Source organism: Oncorhynchus keta, chromosome 9, assembly GCF_023373465.1.
Source record: "Oncorhynchus keta strain PuntledgeMale-10-30-2019 chromosome 9, Oket_V2, whole genome shotgun sequence".
NCBI classification, from domain to species: domain Eukaryota; kingdom Metazoa; phylum Chordata; class Actinopteri; order Salmoniformes; family Salmonidae; genus Oncorhynchus; species Oncorhynchus keta.
This window is the reverse complement of record NC_068429.1, coordinates 23,779,454-23,803,168: the sequence shown is the minus strand read 5'-3', so window position 1 is coordinate 23,803,168 and position 23,715 is coordinate 23,779,454. Positions and strand designations below refer to the sequence as shown.

The 23,715-nt window shown below is 42.0% G+C and overlaps 2 protein-coding genes across 6 annotated transcripts in view; one reads left to right on the top strand and one right to left on the bottom strand.

Moving 5' to 3' along the window:
* LOC118377961 (unconventional myosin-XVIIIb) overlaps positions 1–15,276 on the top strand; it is a 55,342-nt gene extending 40,066 nt beyond the window's left edge. For 3 of the 4 annotated variants that reach the window (XM_052525502.1, XM_052525504.1, XM_052525505.1), the window contains 5 exons: positions 8,539–8,672; positions 9,075–9,116; positions 13,098–13,280; positions 13,864–14,878; positions 14,983–15,276. In XM_052525502.1, coding sequence (XP_052381462.1) covers positions 8,539–8,672; positions 9,075–9,116; positions 13,098–13,280; positions 13,864–14,857 — 1,353 coding nt within the window. In that variant the 3' untranslated portion in view covers positions 14,858–14,878; positions 14,983–15,276. The remainder of the gene's footprint in view (positions 1–8,538; positions 8,673–9,074; positions 9,117–13,097; positions 13,281–13,863; positions 14,879–14,982) is intronic. The other variant, XM_052525503.1, reaches the window with a different exon arrangement.
* A 1,860-nt stretch (positions 15,277–17,136) lies between these two features.
* Positions 17,137–20,349, bottom strand: npm2b (nucleophosmin/nucleoplasmin, 2b). 2 transcript variants are annotated; one of them, XM_035764889.2, is made up of 10 exons: positions 20,245–20,349; positions 20,030–20,090; positions 19,846–19,928; positions 19,527–19,643; positions 18,856–18,949; positions 18,513–18,637; positions 18,263–18,288; positions 18,129–18,165; positions 17,736–17,774; positions 17,137–17,445 (listed from the first exon to the last, which is right to left on the bottom strand). In XM_035764889.2, exons 2-9 carry the CDS (start codon positions 20,064–20,066, stop codon positions 17,742–17,744), a joined length of 552 nt encoding a protein of 183 aa, XP_035620782.1. In that variant the 5' UTR covers positions 20,067–20,090; positions 20,245–20,349; the 3' UTR covers positions 17,137–17,445; positions 17,736–17,741. The 2 variants fall into 2 exon arrangements, with proteins under 2 accessions (XP_035620782.1, XP_052381473.1); XM_052525513.1 differs by having other exon boundaries at positions 19,846–19,949; positions 20,245–20,323.
* Positions 20,350–23,715: the final 3,366 nt, after the last annotated feature.

The window sequence follows — 23,715 nt, the reverse complement described above, 5'->3', positions numbered from 1 at the left end:
CAGTACTTCGTTGAAGCACCTTTGGCAGCAATTACAGCCTAGAGTCTTCTTGGGTATGACGCTACAAGCTTGGGAGACCTGTATTTTGGGAGTTTCTCCCATTCAGGTTGGATGGGGAGCATTGCTGCACAGGTCTCTCCAGAGATGTTCAATAGGGTTCAAGTCCGGGCTCTGGCTGGGCCACTCAAGGATATTTAGAGACTTGTCCTGAAGCCACTCCTGCGTTGTCTTGGCTGTGTGTTTAGGGTTGTTGTCCTGTTGGAGGGTGAACCTTCGTTCCAGTCTGAGGTCCTGAGAGCTCTGGAGCAGGTTTTCATCAAGGATCTCTCTGTACTTTGCTCAGTTCATCTTTCCCTCAATCCTGACTAGTCTCCCAGTCTCTGCTGCTGAAAAACACCCCCACAGCATGATGCTGCCACCACCATGCTTCACTGTAGGGATGGTGCCAGTTTTCCTCATGATGCTGCCACCACCATGCTTCACTGTAGGGATGGTGCCAGATTTCCTCCAGACATGAAACTTGGCATTCAGGCCAAAGAGTTTACTCTTGGTTTCATCAGACCAGAGAATCTTGTTTCTCATGGTCTGAGGTCTTTAGGTGCCTTTGGCCAAGCTCCAAGTGGGCTGTCATGTGCCTTTTACTGAGGAGTGGCTTCCGCCTGCACTCTACCATAAAGGCCTGATTAGTGGAGTGATGCAGAGATGGTTGTCCTTCTGGAAGGTTATTTGTTGGTACTCTCCCCCAGATCTGTGCCTCGACACAATCCTATCTCAAAGCTCTACGGACAATTCCTTGGACCTCATGGCTTTGTTTTTGCTCTGACATGCACTGTCAACTGTGGGACCTCATATAGACTGATTTCATATAAATTGAATTTACCACAGATGGACTCCAATCAAGTTGTAGAAACATCTCAAGGATGATCAATGGAAACAGGATGCACAGAAGCTCTATTTTGAGTCTCATAGCAAAAGGTCTGAATACTTACATAAATAAGGTATTTCTGTTTTTTATTTTTAATACTTTGCAAAAAATCCGAAACCTGTTTTTACCTTGTCATTATGGCTGTAACGTAATGTAACAAAATGTGGAAAGGTCAAGGGGTGTGAATAATTTCCGAAGGCACTGTACATAACGTATACCAAATATTAGGAATTGCCCATTCTTTTGTCCTCAGAACAGCCTCAATGTGTTGGGGCATGAACTCTACTAGTTGTTGAAAGCATTCCACAGGGATGCTTGCCCATGTTGACTCCAATGCTTCCCACAGTTGTGTCAAGTTGTCTGGATGTCCTTTGGGTAGTGGACCATTCTTGATACACACTGGAAGCGTGAAAAGCGCAACAACGTTGCAGTTCCTGACACGTTCAGACCGGAGTGTCCTACCACCTACTACCATACCCCATTCAAAGGCACTTACATCTTTTGTCGTGCCCATTCACCCTCTGAATGGCACACATACACACGTCTACACTGATTGAAGTGGATTTAACAGGTGACATCAATACGGGATCATAGCTTTTACTTGGATTCACCTGGTCAGTCTGTCATGGAAAGAGTTCCCCATGTTCTACACAAACACACATGGATAGATGCCCTTTAACGACCTAACGACCAACAGCGCAGACAGGCACAGCTCTCAGTGAGATACCTACTGTCTCTCCTGCATCCTCTCTCTAGCTTTGCCACTGTCTGGCTGGCTGTGATTAATCCTCATTGTCTTCTCAAGGTTATGGATACACACGTACACCACATCCCATTCCACATGTCTCTATGACAACCACTAACCACCCCTCCACAGTCAATAACCTGGAGAGCCAATGATGGCGTGTTTTTGTGTGTCTTCATTCCATATAAGAACTGGTGTGTAGGTCATACATTTGAGTGAGTGAGCTAGTGTGTGTGTAACAATGACTTTGGTGTGTTGTGCGTGAGTGTGAGAAAGAGAGCGAGATTACAGGGAAAAGTGGAAGATTAATAGATTAATCACTCTTCTTTCTGTCTCTGTATGAATATGGAAGAATGCTCCTCGAGATAACACACACACACACACACACACACACACACACACACACACACACACACACACACACACACACACACACACACACACACACACACACACACACACACACACACACACACACACACACACACACACACACATACTCTACAGGAAGACCAAGGACCCACGTGTGTGTGTTGGTCAGTGCCACAATATATGATGGATGATGCAATAAGGAATAGACTGGGCATGATTATAAGACTCCATCCATTCTGGCCTGTACTGAATAACATGGATAAACGTACAGTTGGCCTGTATTGAATAACATGGATAAACGTACAGTTGGCCTGTATTGAATAACATGGATAAACGTACAGTTGGCCTGTATGGAATAACATGGATAAACGTACAGTTGGCCTGTATTGAATAATATGGATAAACGTACAGTTGGCCTGTATTGAATAATATGGATAAACGTACAGTTGGCCTGTATTGAATAACATGGATAAACGTACAGTTGGCCTGTATTGAATAACATGGATAAACGTACAGTTGGCCTGTATTGAATAACATGGATAAACTTACAGTTGGCCTGTATTGAATAACATGGATAAACGTACAGTTGGCCTGTATTGAATAACATGGATAAACTTACAGTTGGCCTGTATTGAATAACATGGATAAACGTACAGTTGGCCTGTATTGAATAACATGGATAAACGTACAGTTGGCCTGTATTGAATAACATGGATAAACGTACAGTTGGCCTGTATTGAATAACATGGATAAACGTACAGTTGGCCTGTATTGAATAACATGGATAAACGTACAGTTGGCCTGTATTGAATAATATGGATAAACGTACAGTTGGCCTGTATTGAATAACATGGATAAACGTACAGTTGGCCTGTATTGAATAACATGGATAAACTTACAGTTGGCCTGTATTGAATAACATGGATAAACGTACAGTTGGCCTGTATTGAATAACATGGATACACGTACAGTTGGCCTGTATTGAATAACATGGATAAACGTACAGTTGGCCTGTATTGAATAATATGGATAAACGTACAGTTGGCCTGTATTGAATAATATGGATAAACGTACAGTTGGCCTGTATTGAATAACATGGATAAATGTACAGTTGGCCTGTATTGAATAACATGGATAAACGTACAGTTGGCCTGTATTGAATAATATGGATAAACGTACAGTTGGCCTGTATTGAATAACATGGATAAACGTACAGTTGGCCTGTATTGAATAACATGGATAAACTTACAGTTGGCCTGTATTGAATAACATGGATAAACGTACAGTTGGCCTGTATTGAATAACATGGATAAACTTACAGTTGGCCTGTATTGAATAACATGGATAAACGTACAGTTGGCCTGTATTGAATAACATGGATAAACGTACAGTTGGCCTGTATTGAATAACATGGATAAACGTACAGTTGGCCTGTATTGAATAACATGGATAAACGTACAGTTGGTCTGTATTGAATAACATGGATAAACGTACAGTTGGTCTGTATTGAATAATATGGATAAACTTACAGTTGGTCTGTATTGAATAACATGGATACACGTACAGTTGGTCTGTATTGAATAATATGGATAAACGTACAGTTGGTCTGTATTGAATAATATGGATAAACTTACAGTTGGTCTGTATTGAATAACATGGATACACTTACAGTTGGCCTTTATTGAATAATATGGATAAACGTACAGTTGGCCTGTATTGAATAATATGGATAAACTTACAGTTTGCCTGTATTGAATAACATGGATAAACGTACAGTTGGCCTGTATTGAATAATATGGATAAACGTACAGTTGGCCTGTATTGAATAACATGGATAAACTTACAGTTGGTCTGTATTGAATAACATGGATAAACGTACAGTTGGCCTGTATTAAATAACATGGATAAACGTACAGTTGGCCTGTATTGAATAACATGGATAAACTTACAGTTGGTCTGTATTGAATAACATGGATAAACGTACAGTTGGCCTGTATTAAATAACATGGATAAACGTACAGTTGGCCTGTATTGAATAACATGGATAAACTTACAGTTGGCCTGTATTGAATAACATGGATAAACTTACAGTTGGCCTGTATTGAATAACATGGATAAACGTACAGTTGGCCTGTATTGAATAGCATGGATAAACTTACAGTTGGCTTGTATTGAATAACATGGATAAACGTACAGTTGGCCTGTATTGAATAACATGGATAAACGTACAGTTGGCCTGTATTGAATAACATGGATAAACGTACAGTTGGCCTGTATTGAATAATATGGATAAACGTACAGTTGGCCTGTATTGAATAACATGGATAAACGTACAGTTGGCCTGTATTGAATAACATGGATAAACGTACAGTTGGCCTGTATTGAATAACATGGATAAACGTACAGTTGGCCTGTATTGAATAATATGGATAAACGTACAGTTGGCCTGTATTGAATAACATGGATAAACGTACAGTTGGCCTGTATTGAATAACATGGATAAACGTACAGTTGGCCTGTATTGAATAACATGGATAAACTTACAGTTGGCCTGTATTGAATAACATGGATAAACGTACAGTTGGCCTGTATTGAATAACATGGATAAACGTACAGTTGGCCTGTATTGAATAACATGGATAAACTTACAGTTGGCCTGTATTGAATAACATGGATAAACTTACAGTTGGCCTGTATTGAATAACATGGATAAACGTACAGTTGGCCTGTATTGAATAATATGGATAAACGTACAGTTGGCCTGTATTGAATAACATGGATAAACGTACAGTTGGCCTGTATTGAATAACATGGATAAACGTACAGTTGGCCTGTATTGAATAACATGGATAAACTTACAGTTGGCCTGTATTGAATAACATGGATAAACGTACAGTTGGCCTGTATTGAATAACATGGATAAACGTACAGTTGGCCTGTATTGAATAACATGGATAAACGTACAGTTGGCCTGTATTGAATAACATGGATAAACGTACAGTTGGCCTGTATTGAATAATATGGATAAACGTACAGTTGGCCTGTATTGAATAACATGGATAAACGTACAGTTGGCCTGTATTGAATAATATGGATAAACGTACAGTTGGCCTGTATTGAATAACATGGATAAACGTACAGTTGGCCTGTATTGAATAACATGGATAAACTTACAGTTGGCCTGTATTGAATAACATGGATAAACGTACAGTTGGCCTGTATTGAATAACATGGATAAACTTACAGTTGGCCTGTATTGAATAACATGGATAAACGTACAGTTGGCCTGTATTGAATAACATGGATAAACGTACAGTTGGCCTGTATTGAATAACATGGATAAACGTACAGTTGGCCTGTATTGAATAACATGGATAAACGTACAGTTGGTCTGTATTGAATAACATGGATAAACGTACAGTTGGTCTGTATTGAATAATATGGATAAACTTACAGTTGGTCTGTATTGAATAACATGGATACACTTACAGTTGGCCTTTATTGAATAATATGGATAAACGTACAGTTGGCCTGTATTGAATAATATGGATAAACGTACAGTTGGCCTGTATTGAATAACATGGATAAACGTACAGTTGGTCTGTATTGAATAACATGGATAAACGTACAGTTGGTCTGTATTGAATAATATGGATAAACGTACAGTTGGTCTGTATTGAATAATATGGATAAACTTATAGTTGGTCTGTATTGAATAACATGGATACACTTATAGTTGGCCTTTATTGAATAATATGGATAAACGTACAGTTGGCCTGTATTGAATAATATGGATAAACTTACAGTTGGCCTGTATTGGATAACATGGATAAACGTACAGTTGGCCTGTATTGAATAATATGGATAAACGTACAGTTGGCCTGTATTGAATAACATGGATAAACTTACAGTTGGTCTGTATTGAATAACATGGATAAACGTACAGTTGGCCTGTATTAAATAACATGGATAAACGTACAGTTGGCCTGTATTGAATAACATGGATAAACTTACAGTTGGTCTGTATTGAATAACATGGATAAACGTACAGTTGGCCTGTATTAAATAACATGGATAAACGTACAGTTGGCCTGTATTGAATAACATGGATAAACTTACAGTTGGCCTGTATTGAATAACATGGATAAACTTACAGTTGGCCTGTATTGAATAACATGGATAAACGTACAGTTGGCCTGTATTGAATAACATGGATAAACTTACAGTTGGCTTGTATTGAATAACATGGATAAACGTACAGTTGGCCTGTATTGAATAACATGGATAAACGTACAGTTGGCCTGTATTGAATAACATGGATAAACGTACAGTTGGCCTGTATTGAATAATATGGATAAACGTACAGTTGGCCTGTATTGAATAACATGGATAAACTTACAGTTGGCCTGTATTGAATAACATGGATAAACGTACAGTTGGCCTGTATTGAATAACATGGATAAACGTACAGTTGGCCTGTATTGAATAACATGGATAAACGTACAGTTGGCCTGTTTTGAATAACATGGATAAACGTACAGTTGGCCTGTATTGAATAACATGGATAAACGTACAGTTGGTCTGTATTGAATAACATGGATAAACGTACAGTTGGTCTGTATTGAATAATATGGATAAACTTACAGTTGGTCTGTATTGAATAACATGGATACACTTACAGTTGGCCTTTATTGAATAATATGGATAAACGTACAGTTGGCCTGTATTGAATAATATGGATAAACGTACAGTTGGCCTGTATTGAATAACATGGATAAACGTACAGTTGGTCTGTATTGAATAATATGGATAAACGTACAGTTGGTCTGTATTGAATAATATGGATAAACTTACAGTTGGTCTGTATTGAATAACATGGATACACTTATAGTTGGCCTTTATTGAATAATATGGATAAACGTACAGTTGGCCTGTATTGAATAATACGGATAAACTTACAGTTGGCCTGTATTGAATAACATGGATAAACGTACAGTTGGCCTGTATTGAATAATATGGATAAACGTACAGTTGGCCTGTATTGAATAACATGGATAAACTTACAGTTGGTCTGTATTGAATAACATGGATAAACGTACAGTTGGCCTGTATTAAATAACATGGATAAACGTACAGTTGGCCTGTATTGAATAACATGGATAAACTTACAGTTGGTCTGTATTGAATAACATGGATAAACGTACAGTTGGCCTGTATTAAATAACATGGATAAACGTACAGTTGGCCTGTATTGAATAACATGGATAAACTTACAGTTGGCCTGTATTGAATAATATGGATAAACGTACAGTTGGCCTGTATTGAATAACATGGATAAACTTACAGTTGGCTTGTATTGAATAACATGGATAAACGTACAGTTGGCCTGTATTGAATAACATGGATAAACGTACAGTTGGCCTGTATTGAATAACATGGATAAACGTACAGTTGGCCTGTATTGAATAATATGGGTAAACGTACAGTTGGCCTGTATTGAATAACATGGATAAACGTACAGTTGGCCTGTATTGAATAACATGGATAAACGTACAGTTGGCCTGTATTGAATAATATGGATAAACGTACAGTTGGCCTGTATTGAATAACATGGATAAACGTACAGTTGGCCTGTATTGAATAACATGGATAAACGTACAGTTGGCCTGTATTGAATAATATGGATAAACGTACAGTTGGCCTGTATTGAATAACATGGATAAACGTACAGTTGGCCTGTATTGAATAACATGGATAAACGTACAGTTGGCCTGTATTGAATAACATGGATAAACGTACAGTTGGCCTGTATTGAATAACATGGATAAACGTACAGTTGGCCTGTATTGAATAACATGGATAAACGTACAGTTGGCCTGTATTGAATAACATGGATAAACGTACAGTTGGCCTGTATTGAATAACATGGATAAACTTACAGTTGGCCTGTATTGAATAACATGGATAAACGTACAGTTGGCCTGTATTGAATAACATGGATAAACGTACAGTTGGCCTGTATTGAATAACATGGATAAACGTACAGTTGGCCTGTATTGAATAACATGGATAAACGTACAGTTGGCCTGTATTGAATAACATGGATAAACGTACAGTTGGCCTGTATTGAATAACATGGATAAACGTACAGTTGGCCTGTATTGAATAACATGGATAAACGTACAGTTGGCCTGTATTGAATAACATGGATAAACGTACAGTTGGCCTGTATTGAATAACATGGATAAACGTACAGTTACGCCTGTATTGAATAACATGGATAAACGTACAGTTGGCCTGTATTGAATAACATGGATAAACGTACAGTTGGCCTGTATTGAATAACATGGATAAACGTACAGTTGGCCTGTGGCGCACACGTCTTTGGAGTTCCTCTTGCGGCCTCTCCACTCTCTGTCACCTCTCCTATGGACACGACTCTCTTTTTCTCTCTTTTCCCCCCTCACTTTCTCTCCTTCTCTCTCTCTGTTCTCAGGAGATGCAAGTGACAGAGCTGAGTGCGGTCAGACAGACATTACAAGCTGATCTGGAGACATCCATCCATCGTATCGTTGATCTGCAAGCCGCCCTGGAGGAGGTGGAGTCTAGTGACGAAAGTGATGATGAGAGGTATGAGCTTGTTACTGTGTTTGATGTGTAAGAGAGGTATGAGTGTGTTACTGTGTTTGATGTGTAAGAGTGGTATGAGTGTGTTACTGTGTTTGATGTGTAAGAGAGGTATGGGTGTGTGTGTTACTGTGTTTGGCGTGTAAGAGAGGTATGGGTGTGTGTGTTACTGTGTTTGATGTATAAGAGAGGTATGAGTGTGTTACTGTGTTTGACGTGTAAGAGAGGTATGGGTGTGTGTGTTACTGTGTTTGATGTGTAAGAGAGGTATGAGTGTGTTGTTGTGTTTGATATGTAAATGTGGTATGTGGGAGGGTTAAAGCAATGGGATGACAGGTACAGTTGTGTCCAGAAGGAAGTTACATCATTACTGCTCTGATCCCACACCCATCTTCCTGATTCCAGTGTTGCGACGGCTGTGGAATCCTTTGCTAAGAAGAGAGACCTGTAAGAACCCTGGTTCCCAGCATGTGTGTGTGCGTGCGTGCGTGCGTGCGTGCAGATGTCTATCCACGTGCGTGTGTTTCCGTCCTCTGTACTCTCGCCTGTGTTGGCTTGAATCTAGAGTGCTGAGTCTTGGGCTGTTTCAGTTATTAGACCAGTCTGATATACAGTGGGGCAAAAAAGTATTTAGTCAGCCACCAATTGTGCAAGTTCTCCCACTTAAAAATATGAGAGAGGCCTGTCATTTTAATTATAGGTACACTTCAACTATGACAGACAAAATTAGAAAAAAATCCAGAAAATCACATGGTAGGATTTTTTATTAATTTATTTGCAAATGATGGTGGAAAATAAGTATTTGGTCACCGACAAACAAGCAAGATTTCTGGCTCTCACAGACCTGTAACTTCTTCTTTAAGAGGCTCCTATGTCCTCCAATCGCTACCTGTATTAATGGCTCCTGTTTGAACTTGTTATCAGTATAAAAGACACCTGTCCAGAACCTCAAACAGTCACACTCCAAACTCCACTCTGGCCAAGACCAAAGAACTGTCAAAATTTTAGACCTGCACCAGGCTGGGAAGACTGAATCTGCAATAGGTAAGCAGCTTGGTTTGAAGAAATCAATTGTGGGAGCAATTATTAGGAAATGGAAGACATACAAGACCACTGATAATCTCCCTCGATCTGGGGCTCCACTTAAGATCTCACCCCGTGGGGTCAAAATGATCACAAGAACGGTGAGCAAAAATCCCAGAACCACACAGGGGACCTAGTGAATGACCTGCAGAGAGCTGGGACCAAAGTAACAAAGCCTACCATCAGTAACACACTACGCCGCCAGGGACTCAAATCCTGCAGTGCCAGACGTGTCCCCCTGCTTAAGCCAGTACATGTCCAGGCCCGTCTGAAGTTTGCTAAAGAGCATTTGGATTATCCAGAAGATGATTGGGAGAATGTCATATGGTCAGATGAAACCAAAATATAACTTTTTGGTAAAAACTCAACTCGTCGTGTTTGGAGGACAAAGAATGCTGAGTAGCATCCAAAGAACACCCTACCTACTGTGAAGCATGGTGGTGGAAACATCATGCTTTGGGGCTGTTTTTCTGCAAAGGGACCAGGGTGACTGATCCGTGTAAAGGAAAGAATGAATGGGGCCATGTATCGTGAGATTTTGAGTGAAAACCTCCTTCCATCAGCAAGGGCATTGAAGATGAAACGTGGCTGGGTCTTTCAGCATGACAATGATCCCAAACACACCGCCCGGGCAACAAAGGAGTGGCTTCGTAAGAAGCATTAAGGTCCTGGAGTGGCCTAGCCAGTCTCCAGATCTCAACCCCATAGAACATCTTTGGAGAGAGTTGAAAGTCTGTGTTGCCCAGCAACAGCCCCAAAACATCACTGCTCAAGAGGAGATCTGCATGGAGGAATGGGCCAAAATACCAGCAACAGTGTGTGAAAACCTTGTGAAGACTTACAGAAAATGTTTGACCTCTGTCATTGCCAACAAAGGGTATATAACAAAGTATTGAGATAAACTTTTGTTATTGACCAAATACTTATTTTCCACCATAATTTGCAAATAAATTCATAAAAAATTCTACAATGTGATTTTCTGGATTTTTTTCTTCTCATTTTGTCTGTCATAGTTGAAGTGTACCTATGATGAAAATTACAGGCCTCACTCATCTTTTAAGTGGGAGAACTTGCACAATTGGTGGCTGACTAAATACTTTTTTGCCCCACTGTTTATACAGTGTCTTGCGAAACTATTTGCCCCCCTTGAACTTTGCGACCTTTTGCCACATTTCAGGCTTCAAATATAAAGCTATAAAACTGTATTTTTTTGTGAAGAATCAACAACAAGTAGGACACAATCATGAAGTGGAACGACATTTATTGGATATTTCAAACTTTTTTAACAAATCAAAAACTGAAAAATTGGGCGTGCAAAATTATTCAGCCCCTTTACTTTCAGTGCAGCAAACTCTCTCCAGAAGTTCATTGAGGATCTCTGAATGATCCAATGTTGACCTAAATGACGAATGATGATAAATACAACCCACCTGTGTGTAATCAAGTCTCCGTATAAATGCACCTGCACTGTGATAGTCTCAGAGGTCCGTTAAAAGCACAGAGAGCATCATGAAGAACAAGGAACACACCAGGCAGGTTCGAGATACTGTTGTGAAGAAGTTTAAAGCCGGATTTGGATACAAAATGATTTCCCAAGCTTTAAACATCCCAAGGAGCACTGTGCAAGCGATAATATTGAAATGGAAGGAGTATGAGACCATGGCAAAGACCTGGCCGTCCCTCTAAACTTTCAGCACAAGGAGAAGACTGATCAGAGATGCAGCCAAGAGGCCCATGATCACTCTGGATGAACTGCAGAGATCTACAGCTGAGGTGGGAGACTGTCCATAGGACAACAATCAGTCGTATATTGCACAAATCTGGCCTTTATGGAAGAGTGGCAAGAAGAAAGCCATTTCTTAAAGATATCCAGCATCATGGTTCGGGCCTGCTTTTCTTCAGCAGGGACAGGGAAGATGGTTAAAATTGATGGGAAGATGGATGGAGCCAAATACAGGACCATTCTGGAAGAAAACCTGATGGAGTCTGCAAAAGCCCTGAGACTGGGACGGAGATTTGTCTTCCAACAAGACAATGATCCAAAACATAAAGCAAAATCTACAATGGAATGGTTCAAAAATAAACATATCCAGGTGTTAGAATGGCCAAGTCAAAGTCCAGACCTGAATCCAATCGAGAATCTGTGGAAAGAACTGAAAACTGCTGTTCACAAATGCTCTCCATCCAACCTCACTGAGCTTGAGCTGTTTTGCAAGGAGGAATGGGAAAAAATGTCAGTCTCTCGATGTGCAAAACTGATAGAGACATACCCCAAGCGACTTACAGCTGTAATCGCAGCAAAAGGTGGCGCTACAAAGTATTAACTTAAGGGGGCTGAATAATTTTGCACGCCCAATTTTTCAGTTTTTGATTTGTTAAAAAAGTTTGAAATATCCAATAAATGTTGTTCCACTTCATGATTGTGTCCCACTTGTTGTTGATTCTTCACAAAAAAATACAGTTTTATAACTTTATGTTTGAAGCCTGAAATGTTGCAAAAGGTCGCAAAGTTCAAGGGGGCCGAATACTTTCGCAAGGCACTGCATATGGTCCCTGGGCTGTTGATGATGTGAACAGTGCATAGCCAAATGCCTGAGTTGTAGTCTGACAGCTACTGTCTGAAGAGACACCCAGTAGCTCCACCTCCCTGTAGGTGGACAAGGTTGAGAGCCACAGGGCTGGAGCAAAGAGGCACCTACACAGACACACAGCCCTATGTAAGAGACACACACACACGTACAGACACAGCCCTTTGTAAGAGACACAATCTTTTCTCTGTTCTGAGAGTTCACCAGCTGGGATATTCTTGTGTATTCCATAAGGCATGGAGTCCCATGTATTGCAGTACAGAAGCCAGTTATTCTCTCTCTCTCATCTTCCATTATCTATTCTCATTTTATCACTCCCTCTCTCAATCTTTCCTGCTCTATCACTTCTTCCTCCCTCTTTCTCAAACTTCTATACCCTGACCAATGACCTTTTCATTCTTGCTCCCTCCATCGTCCTCTTCTTTCCTCTCTCTGATGGCAGATGAGAGAGGTTGTAGTTAGTTTGTTTATATACAGTACAAGTATGTGACCTGAGTACTGAGTGTGAATGTCTGACACCTCTGACTGTGTCTCCAATATTATCTGCCACCACCTGCAGTCACACAGCAGGAGAGAGAGGACACAGGGACAGGAAATGTCCTCTGAGGACACTGTGGCTGAACTGCTGTGAGCTGACCATGGCTTAGAAGTTTTGCATCTCTGGCTGTGTGGAGTCATGTGTGTTCTGTCTCTTGGTACTGTGTTTGTGTGATCTCTGTCGCTCAGTGACACTGTGTGTGTTCCCGCTCTTCCTCAGCGACAGTGTGTCTAGTGTTGGTTCTCAATCTCTGGGCACAGAGGATGTTGGAGAGGGCATCCGTCATTGGCTGGGTGTTCCCCGAGGGGGGGCCAGACGGGGCTCTCCCTATGGCAGCAGTACCATCAGCAACCAGTCGGGGCGACAGTCTGTCACAGACACCATGAGCACTTACAGCTTCCGGTGAGTTGTCAGTTCAGTTTGATTCAGTACAGTTCAACTTCAGTAGGTCAATTCAATAGCAACTGCATAGATACTAAGGCCTATCAAGCGTTCAATCAGATCAAGCGTTAACCGCCGATATCCGACACCCTCATAGCTGATGTTTTGGTGGTGTCAGAGGTGTAACTGTGTTGGAGCTGTCAAATCGGCGAGCAGCTGCTCTTGATCATTGTCACAAAGCAACGTCCGTCCCACTCATGTTAGAAGTTCAGAAAGAGAAAGTGTAGGTTTTACAGAAATAATGACCATGAAACTAAATAATGAGGACATCTATCATCTTAATTGAGGTGGAGATTACATCTCTCATTCCAGTGTTAGAACTTAAATAAGGCTGCATGAGATTTCTATTAATGCAACTTCGTGCAGTCATTGGCAATGTCCACTTTAGGTATAATGCCAGGAGCCGCTTGTGGATTTCACAGCTAACGCAGTTTCACATCCGACACCGCCAAAACAGCCACTATGTGGATGTTGGCAGTTTTAGAGCCTTAAAACTTTTTTATATTCCCAATATTTGATTATTCTTTCTCTCCCTCTCACCCAGCTCCTGTGTGGACCCAGATGAGAATGGTTTCGAACCAGGGGGTGTGGTTGGTAATGGGGGAAGTTCACATCTTGGTCGGGCCTCCTCCTCCTCTGCCCTCTCCGAGCTATTAGAGGGGCTTCGTAAGCGGCGAGGGGGAGCAGAGTCTGGGGAGGGGGATGGCAGTACCATTTCTCTCCCTATCTACCAGACCACTGGGGCCTCAACCCTCCGCCGCAGAGCCTCAGCCCTCTCTCTGGGCCCCGAAGACCTCCAGGAGCCCCGCAGCATCCTCAAACCTCCCTCCCCACTGCTGCCACGCGCCGCCAGCCTGCGCAACATAGGCGAAACCCAGGCTTCATCTGCAGCTTCTAGGGACTCCGGAGCCAAACGCTACAACTCCTCCGATTCTCTCTCCTCCCTCCCCTCTCTCCCCCTCCTCTCCTCCCTCACTTCCCCCACTGCCCCCCGCCGTCGCCCCCCCACTATCTCCATCCCAGAGGAAGACAGTGAAGAACCATTTAGATCCCTGCGCTCCCCCCAGCGCTCCCCCCAGCCAATGAGACGCAGGCTGCTGGAGAGCGTCGTCAGCGAGGGCGGTGGGGAGGGCTGTCTGGGGTCGGAACCCATGGTGTTCCAGAACCGCCGCCTCATAAGCGACGGTAACCGTGATGACGCGGCCTCTGACATTCTGCCGGCCATCCGAAGGGCCCAGTCCACCAGCAGCCTGGCCAGTTCAGTCAGAGGGGGTCGGAGGGCACTCAGTGTCCACTTTGGAGAGCTGCCCCCCTCCACACGCAGCAGGAAGGGCTCCGACTCCAGCTCCACCAGCTCAGGGTCTGGGGGGAGCTCCCAGGGAGGAGGGGTCAGGCGTAGTGGAGGTGGGGGGCCGCAGGGAGAAAGGCTGGACGCGGAGGGCAGCGAGGGGGGAGACGTTGCTTCTGTCATGAAGAAATACCTGAGGAAGAGTGAGGACATGAAGAGTGAAGACCTGAGGAAGAGTGAGGTTGACTAAAAGGAGAGGAGAGAGACTGAGGTGAGATGTAGCAGAAAGAGAGAGACACACACACAGTAAGGCAGTCAAGACAACATCTGATGCATGCTAATGCCTTCTTCTCTTCTCCTCTGTCCTCTCCCCAGCCTGCATGTGTGTGTGTGAGAAAGAATAAACTGAAGCCACTCCCAGAGACACCTATGCAAGCTGCAAGGAGCCATTAAAGATATCTACAAACTCGTGCCAAATAAATCAATGAAGATAGTTACACCCTTAAGGTAAAGACGCGCAGAAGATTTAAACACATTGAAGCCAACGAGTCAAGACATACACACGCTTGTGTATATGGATTGTGCTGTTCATGGAAAAATGTGAGCCCACTGAAGATAAAATATCAGTTAGATTAGAAGCACTGTTTGTACACTAATAAAATATTTAAATGAAAATGCTTGTGAAAGTGTTCTTCCACCAGCTATACACAGCAGACCAGAGAAGACAGTTGCTGTTCAGAATGTTTCATAGGGAAATCCTTTTTTAGATTTAACACTGGTCTTTGTCACTAGTTCTAAGGGAGGGCATAATTGGTCCTAGAGTGTCACAGGTATTATTCCCTAGAATCAGATCACAGGCTGGTTGTCAGGCGTGTGATGTCTCACCTGTCCCCCAGTTCAGTCAGTTAGAATAAATTAAACACTGCTTAATGGTTCAGTTGTGTTATAGGCATGAGGTAGAGGTCAAGGGAAGCATAGAGTCCAGATGTTGATTTGGAACCAGGGTGTCAGGCTGCAGTGATGTCTCACTTGTGTCCTCCAACTCAGTTAACCTTGCTGAAAACTTTACAGTCCAGATGGTTATTGTGGAAGTGTTGACGCTAGAGGTGGGGGTCACGAATAGGGGCTAGGGATTGATTTGGGATGGTGTCAGTCTGTGTCCCCTGCAGATCCACCTGTTCATAGGAACTTTACAGAATTCTACAGTTCAACATCAGTTACGAGGTAGGGACCAAGGGAATTATAGTGGTTGATTTGGGACTAGGCATCAGTTCTGTGTCCCCACCCGGGCCACAGCAATCTTAGAACTGTTATATTTCAGATTTTAAGCTATTTGTCAGGACAATAAGCGCTAGTGGTTGATTTGGGAGGTGTCTACAGTAGATGTCCTCCAGTACCATCTGTTCCTCAGCATCTTAATCTCAGCTGGAGTTTACACCCCCAATCAGGGCTACAGTTCAGCTGTAGTTGAACCAGATTATACAGTCTAATATGCATAAAGTAGGGCACAGCCAGGGTGAACTTGACTGCTACAAGAGGGCAGGCTGTTCATGCAATACCGTATAACACCATCCTAGATATCAACCACTAAGAATATAGTTTGTTGGTGAGGAACTAATTGGTCAACCAATTCCATTCATACTGAACAATAAAATGTAAATTAACAATTTGGCTGAGTTACATTTCCTAAGATACGGGCGGCAGGTAGCCTATTGGTTAGAGCGTTGGACTAGTAACCAGAAGGCTGCAAGATCGAATCCCTGAGCTGACAAGGTAAAAATATGTTTGTTTAACCCACTTTTCCTCGGCCGTCATTGTAAAGTTCATTTAACTGATAAATTCTAAGTTCCCAATCTATTGATTTCACATGACTGGGCAGGGGTGCAGCCATGGTTGGGCATAGGCCCACCCACTGGTGAGCCAGGCCCAGCCAATCAGATTCCCCCCCACAAAAAGGGCTTCATATTACAGAAATAGCAGCACCCTCCCACAGTTGAAGCCAGATGGAGGTGCTGTGCTGCTGGTGTGGTTACGAGGTCTGCGGTTGGAGGTCCTGGCCAAGATGGTGAGGACTAATAAATCATTACACAGACATGAAACTACAAGTCATCTAGTAAAAACCATAAAAATTACAACAAAATTAACATTGACCGGTCAAGGAATCAGCCTGATAATCAGGACAAGTTCTTCCAGTTTAAAACTATTTAGGAGTTCCAAGCCGATGGCAGAGAGTACATAAACCTTATCCAATTTCAGTTCAGACATGTGGAACAGTTAGCAGGATGAAGTCCTGTGAACTAAGAGTACACACCACATTAACAGCTCTGGACATTCCTGCAGTCAGCGTGCCAATTGAACACTCCCTCAACTTCAGACGTGGCCTTTTGTCCCCCGCACAAGACACCCCTCTAACGATCCTGCCATTTCATCAGCTTCTTGATATGCCACAACGGTCAGGAGCATTATCATCTTGGCAAAGGAGAAATGCTCCCTGATATGGACAAACAAATTTGTACACAGGAAAAGCTGTGTGTATGTAACATTTCTGGGATTTTTTTTTTATTTCAGCTCATGAAACAAAGGACCACTTAACATGTTGCATTTAAATTTGGTTCAGTTGCATTTAAATTTGGTTCAGTGTAGTTTAATGTACACCGATTAGTACCACAAGGACAAAACTCTTTCAAACTATTTACAAAGCACTGACATGTACAGGATAAACAGCCTTAGATTAAATCCTTTGATCCATGCAAGAATTAACAGGTAGAAAGAAACCCAACAGTTGATTGACAGAACCTTTAGCCAAACAGAACTTGCAATGGACTCTTTGGGCAGCACCTGAAACACATTAAATGGTTTAGTCATTCAGTACAGGCAATCTGCAAATTCAGCGGGCATGTCACACTACACCCTTCAGGTGCCAAGGGGTTCTTAGTCCCTTTCCCCTAACGGTTGTTAGTATTCTGGAGAGGTTAACCCCAAGTCAGTGTTAGACTTCATATGCCATTTAACTGACACTTCATCCAACGCGACCTAGTCATGCATATGACCCCAGGAATGGCTATGCGCTAACAAAAGATAGGGCAGTAATGCTGAGCCCTGCGTAATCCTCTGAGGTAGTCACTTACCCTGGATCACTTTCCCCTGCCTCTTCCTCTACCCTTTCCCTGAAACACAGAAAGACATTTTAAACCAGACCAGCCATGATTCCAACAGGAGGCCAGAAGATTGTTCTGCATCACATGGCACTATTTTTTATTATACAATTATTTAACTGGGCAAGTCAGTTAAGAACAAATTCTTATTTTCAATGCCAGCCTAGGAACAGTGGGTTGGGGCAGAATGACAGATTTGTACCTTGTCAGCTCGGGGATTTGAACTTGCAACCTTCCGGTTACTTGTCCAACACTAACCACTAGGCTACCCTGCCACTACATAGGGAACAATTTGGGACGAAGCCAGAGCCTCAGACCAGGAAAGTCAATCAGGGTATAATATTTAAGGCAGAGTAAATAAAGTACCTTTTTAGGAGGGTTGCTCTCATCATCTGATGCAGGTCTGGAAGGAGAGAGGATAGTTGGTGGTAAGTGAACAGCAACAATTAGATTTCAGTAAGTCACAAATGGATTAAAAAGCATTTATTATTAGCACTTACTCATCTACTTCCTCTGGCTTCTTTCTCTGGAAGACAGGAATAACATTAGCCTGGTCCCAGATCTGTGTGCTTTACCAATACCATCTCATTGTGAAGCAAAGTTTGGATTTGACAACTGACAAGGAGTAAGATCATTTATATGTAGATTAGAGCAAACTAGGATCCGTGTGTAGCTGGATTTCGTAGTTGTCCATATGCATGTTGAAAATGTGACAACTTAAGTATAAAATCATATAAAACAGGTCCTTACTTTGCCTGCAACATTTGCATTCTTGGCAGTTGCTTTCTTAGCAGGCTTCACAGGAGACTCAATTTCTTCCTCCTCCTCCTCCATCTCCTCATCAACACTATCTATTCCTGAGAAGTCATCCTCCACTGGAAAGCAACAGGAGTTAAATGACAATGACATTAGAAAGGCCTGTAGTTTATGGCTGTCAAAACAGTCACCATTATATGCAATATTCTGTTCCAACATATCCAATTCCACTGACCAGCTGCTCCTCAGGACTTTGATTAGTTGAATGACATTACAGTAAGGCTAGGGCCACTTTTTTTTACAGTTTAAGCACCATCCCTGCTCCCTAAACCCCTACAGGCCACGTGTTCCCCACAGATGTAGACCGGTCCAGCGCCACTCCTCAGCTGAAAGGTTACAGGAGGGTGCAGATCTATCCCAGACAGATTGACCTGGAGAGATCAATACACAGAATCATGACAATCAGTGCTGCTATTCAAACTGACAGAACCAGGCACCCAGCTAGGTTAGGCCTATAACCACTGGTGATTACTTCCCCAGGCCCATTCCTCAACATTACCTGATTTGGGTTAACATTCATTAGCCAGGTAGGTCTAGGTCATTGAAAAGACAGCCTGGTTGGCCAAGTCCTACAGTTCTCTTGTATTGAGGCAGAGTTCAGTTTGTATAACTGGTCACAGAATTTACTAGAAACATTGAGTTGCCACATGTCCTGTACAACAACTGCAATACTTCCACAGGCACTGAAATTCACACTTTAAATGCACAGAATAAAACCAAACTTTATCGTTGTGTTCCTCAACTCAACGCAGATGTGCTAATCAGTCAGGGCTATCCAGGATCAGCAGCTGTACAGGACACGGTAATTGTTTTCAATTGATATTTGACCAGAATCAACTAATGGCAACTCCGTTGCTAGCAAATCCCACAATTATCAACTCACCTCTGCCTCGATAGAGAACGCCAAGTAGTCAGGCTGCCACATTAGAACAAATTGGGACAACTTGCCGTGGGCATTCCGTTCGCGTGCAGAGTAGCCATGGGTATGCCCTTGCTGTTATCTGATTCTCCGGTAATTAACGCCACGATGTTGAACTCTTCTTTGGCGCCTGCACCCAGACACATCTGCCAGGGACAAGTCAGGAACTTGAAAACGCACTGACGTTAAAATTGCGTTCCAGGTTGTCTTACTGCAGTCATACTACCCAAATTAGAATTTCAAATGTCATCACGTGACTAATATTCTGACCTGTGCAGTACAGCTGCAATAAAGATGACCAGTCAGTCTTTGGTTGTAAAATATCAAATATTCTCCAAAGGGACTTACGGTTCTCAGTGCGAGTTGATGTTGGTGGTTTGTGTCATCCGTTTTGAATGTTCCCTCTTTCTTTGACTCGCTGAGTTCACAACCTACCAAACATAAAGATGTGCCTACAGATTTAGTCCAGATGTTATGGAAGCTACATTTTTTGGGCACTATGGGAACAGTTTCTGGTCAAACATAAACCTACCCCACAGCGTAGATAGTGGCTTTTCCGGTTTGTTCATGTTTCACAAATTTGAGATCAGGTTCTGGGACAAACACAAGCGAGGTATCAGCACATTGAATGTGCAACTATTGGAGTAAGTGGAAGGGAAAAGTAGCTATATTTGAGTGTTTTAGGCCTACATGATCAAAAACCGAGGAATATCGGCATCAAAGGCCTAGAGTTGTTAAAATGCTTACCGAAGGACTGGAACTTCAGAATGGTCCTGGATAGATGGAGAAAGTTTTAAAAAACTGAACTCACACAACTGGACTATAAAGAAGATGGAAAGACAGGTGATGCCAATTAAGCGGCCAGCGCTACATCTGATTGGTTCGTTAATGAAGGGCATGACCCATTCCAGAGCAGAGTTACTGATTGGAGAAGAGTTCATGCCACTCAGGTTTCAGGTTTTTGGATGGAAAACTCTTCGTAGGATAGGAGTTGTGAGTGACTGCGTGTCGGCGACTGCGTGTAGGCTACTGTGTAATGTAGGCTTACACAGAAGTAGTGAGTGACTGTGTAGTGTACTATGTAGGCTTAGTAAGTGTGGTGTAGTGAGTAGGGATGAGTTTTAACGATGATGTTGTTAACATAGAATGCAAGCAGTTTGTGATTGTGTGAGAGCCTCAGTTCTTATATTCTCTTTCTCGCTCTTTGTGTGTGTGTTCTGCAGACGGCTGTGTGATGTATATTTAATACAACCCTGTGGGCTCGGATCACTGCAGTCGGTGGAGAACAGAGTGAAGAGAACATGAACCGAGTGTGTGACCGCCACAAACCCTTAGGGGGAACACACACTCTCATTTGTGCATACACTTGGGGTGTCCCCACAAAACAAATATTGTTCGACTGAAAGTCGTCTGTTCTTTCAACCAATCAATTAGTCAACTTGTTAAAATGTGTATTTTTCCATATATCAGGGGTGCAACTTTGATTTTAGAAGTGGGGGGACATACATTATTTATTTATTTTTATTCTCCAGTCAGATAAACACTTCAAACAGCCTTCGCAACCTCTCGGAGGCATCCGCATGGTCATTAAGCACACCGTTGCCTCATTTTGTTTGACATTCCAATTATAAAACTGGGGGTGACAAATATGCAATTTCAGAATGTGGGGGCAATATGATAAATAGACACACCCTATGCGTTTTACTAAAATAAACTATATACATTGAGCTTGTCTGATGCTTTAAACTCACTGTTTGATGATATAAGTTGCAAATGACTCAAGAGGGAGCCAGAGATCAAGATAACCAGACAAAAAAAATCATAACTTGTCCTGACCATCCTCCTCCCGCTCCTACTGGTTTTCGTAGATTCTGCCGCTACTCTCCTGAGGTTTCCGGTAATAGGCTACATGAGGAGTCTGCAAACTTTCTCATGTGGAATGCCATTTCTACCAATCTGGGTGCCAGTTATTGTTTTCACATGCACATTTTCATGGAACAGTTTTGTTTAATTTATTGTCATGTGGTTAATCAAAATTATATCCCAATCTAAATGATACAAACCTAAAAAGTTACTTCTGTTGCCATCGCCAGCTATGTAAACATAGCCTAGATAAAGCCAACATATAAAAACATTGCAGCCTAAAGGTAGACAATATTTTGATAAAAATAAATATCCTATAAATCACATTGGCTTCACATGGCCTGTCTGCAATAAACTTGAAACATTGTATCAACTATAAACTTGGTCTGGCCTAAAGCTTTTTGCAACATTGTATGAAATATTCTGGGCCCTCAGAATTCCCCACACGAGTGATCTCAGGACAGAGACAGCTGTAGGCTATTTGCACAAGGGATAAGAATCAGGTAATCAGGTAGGCCTATTTTATGATGTTTCCACTGGATCAGAGCATTACATTTTTCCCTTTCACACTGAGTGGTTATCGAAAGGGAGAGAGCTGGAAAGATTTTTCAAATACATTGAGGAATTATTGTCATTCTAAATTGCATCTAAAAACAGACTTTGAAGGCTTGCTGTTTGAGGTCTACAGGTGGTGCATTAAGCCAATCAGAAATACTACTAGATCCCCAAATGGGCACATTTATAGGGCTACATTTGCAAGTAGGCCAGGTAGCCTATTGGCCTACTTCTATGTGTAATCAGGTCCTTACTCAGCATTAACAGGAGCGCTCCAAACAAAAGACAATGAATAAATTGACAAAACTCTTAAATGGAATGAAATAAACCAAAACTTGTTTCTCACAAGTGTAACATAGAATGTGCACTCTGCAAACAATGTGTCCAATCACTCCAACAATAAGAACAGTAAAAGACTGGAATAATAACATATTGAATACATTAACAGAGATTACTGTAATCAAACAAACATTGTAGATCAGAAACTATTGGAATTAACGGTACATGTACTACTGGTGTTATATGTACAGTAATGGGGAATTGATAGACACTAACAATCAAATACAAACAATTCACACAATGAAGTTATGAAACAATGAATGTGCACAAACTGGTGGGACAGAGCGCATTCTGGAGAGAGATGTGCATGGTGCAGCCACACTCCCCTTCTTATTGGACTGTGCCATCCCAGAGGCCTCCGCAATGGATTCGTTTACTGAGATGGGTGCGAATAAGACCAGTGTCTCATGTGCCATCAAAAAATATATGTATTTGCTCCTGCTCGACAAAAATAAATCTTGGTCGACCAACAGCCTATCGACTAAACAATCAACCAGTCGAATAATTGGAGTCAGCCCTAAGAAAAAACACTTGCTCCCATAAAGAGTACCATTTTGGCTTTGGGGAAGAGAGCCGAGTGGAAAACGATGGAAGGATGAGAGATGCATCTATATAATGAAAGAGAAAAAGGGTTGGCCATTGAAAATAAGTGTATTTCCAACAACAATGTAGCACGACAACCATGTTCCAGGCTTACTGAAACACAAGCCTACATAACAGCTGCACATTTTACATGACAGATGAGTACAATATCTCTTCCCTTGATTACAAGGCTGGCTCATACACTGACTATACAAAATTATGCACTTTCCATGACAGACTGACCAGGTGAAAGCTATGATCACTTATTGATGTCACTTGTTAAATCCACTTCAATCAGTGTAGATGAAGGTAACAGGTTAAAGAAGGATTTCTAAGCCTTGAGACAATTGAGACATGGATTGTGTATGTGTGTCATTCAGAGGGTGAATGGGCAAGACAAAAATGTACGTGCCTTTGAACGAGGTTTGGAAGTAGGTGCCAGGTGCACCGGTTTGTGTCAAGAACTGCAACACTGCTGGGTTTCCCATGTGTATCAAGAATGGTCACCCATCCAAAGGACATCCAGCCAACTTAACACAACTGTGGGAAGCATTTGAGTCAACATGGGCCAGCATCCCTGTGGAATGCTTTCGACACCTGTAGAGTCCATGCCTCTAACGAATTGAGGCTGTTCGAAGGGCAACGCTAATTATGTTGGAATGCATGAAAACTAACCATGGTCTCTGTATGATAGAAACCTTCAAAAATAAGATGTGCTACACACACACAGTGCTACACACACAGTGCCACACACACACACACAGTGCATCACACACACATGTACACACACAAAACGAGGCAACGGTGGGCTTTATGACCATGCGGACGCCTCCGAGAGGTTGCGTAGTCTGTTTGGAGTGTTTATCCGACTGGAGAATA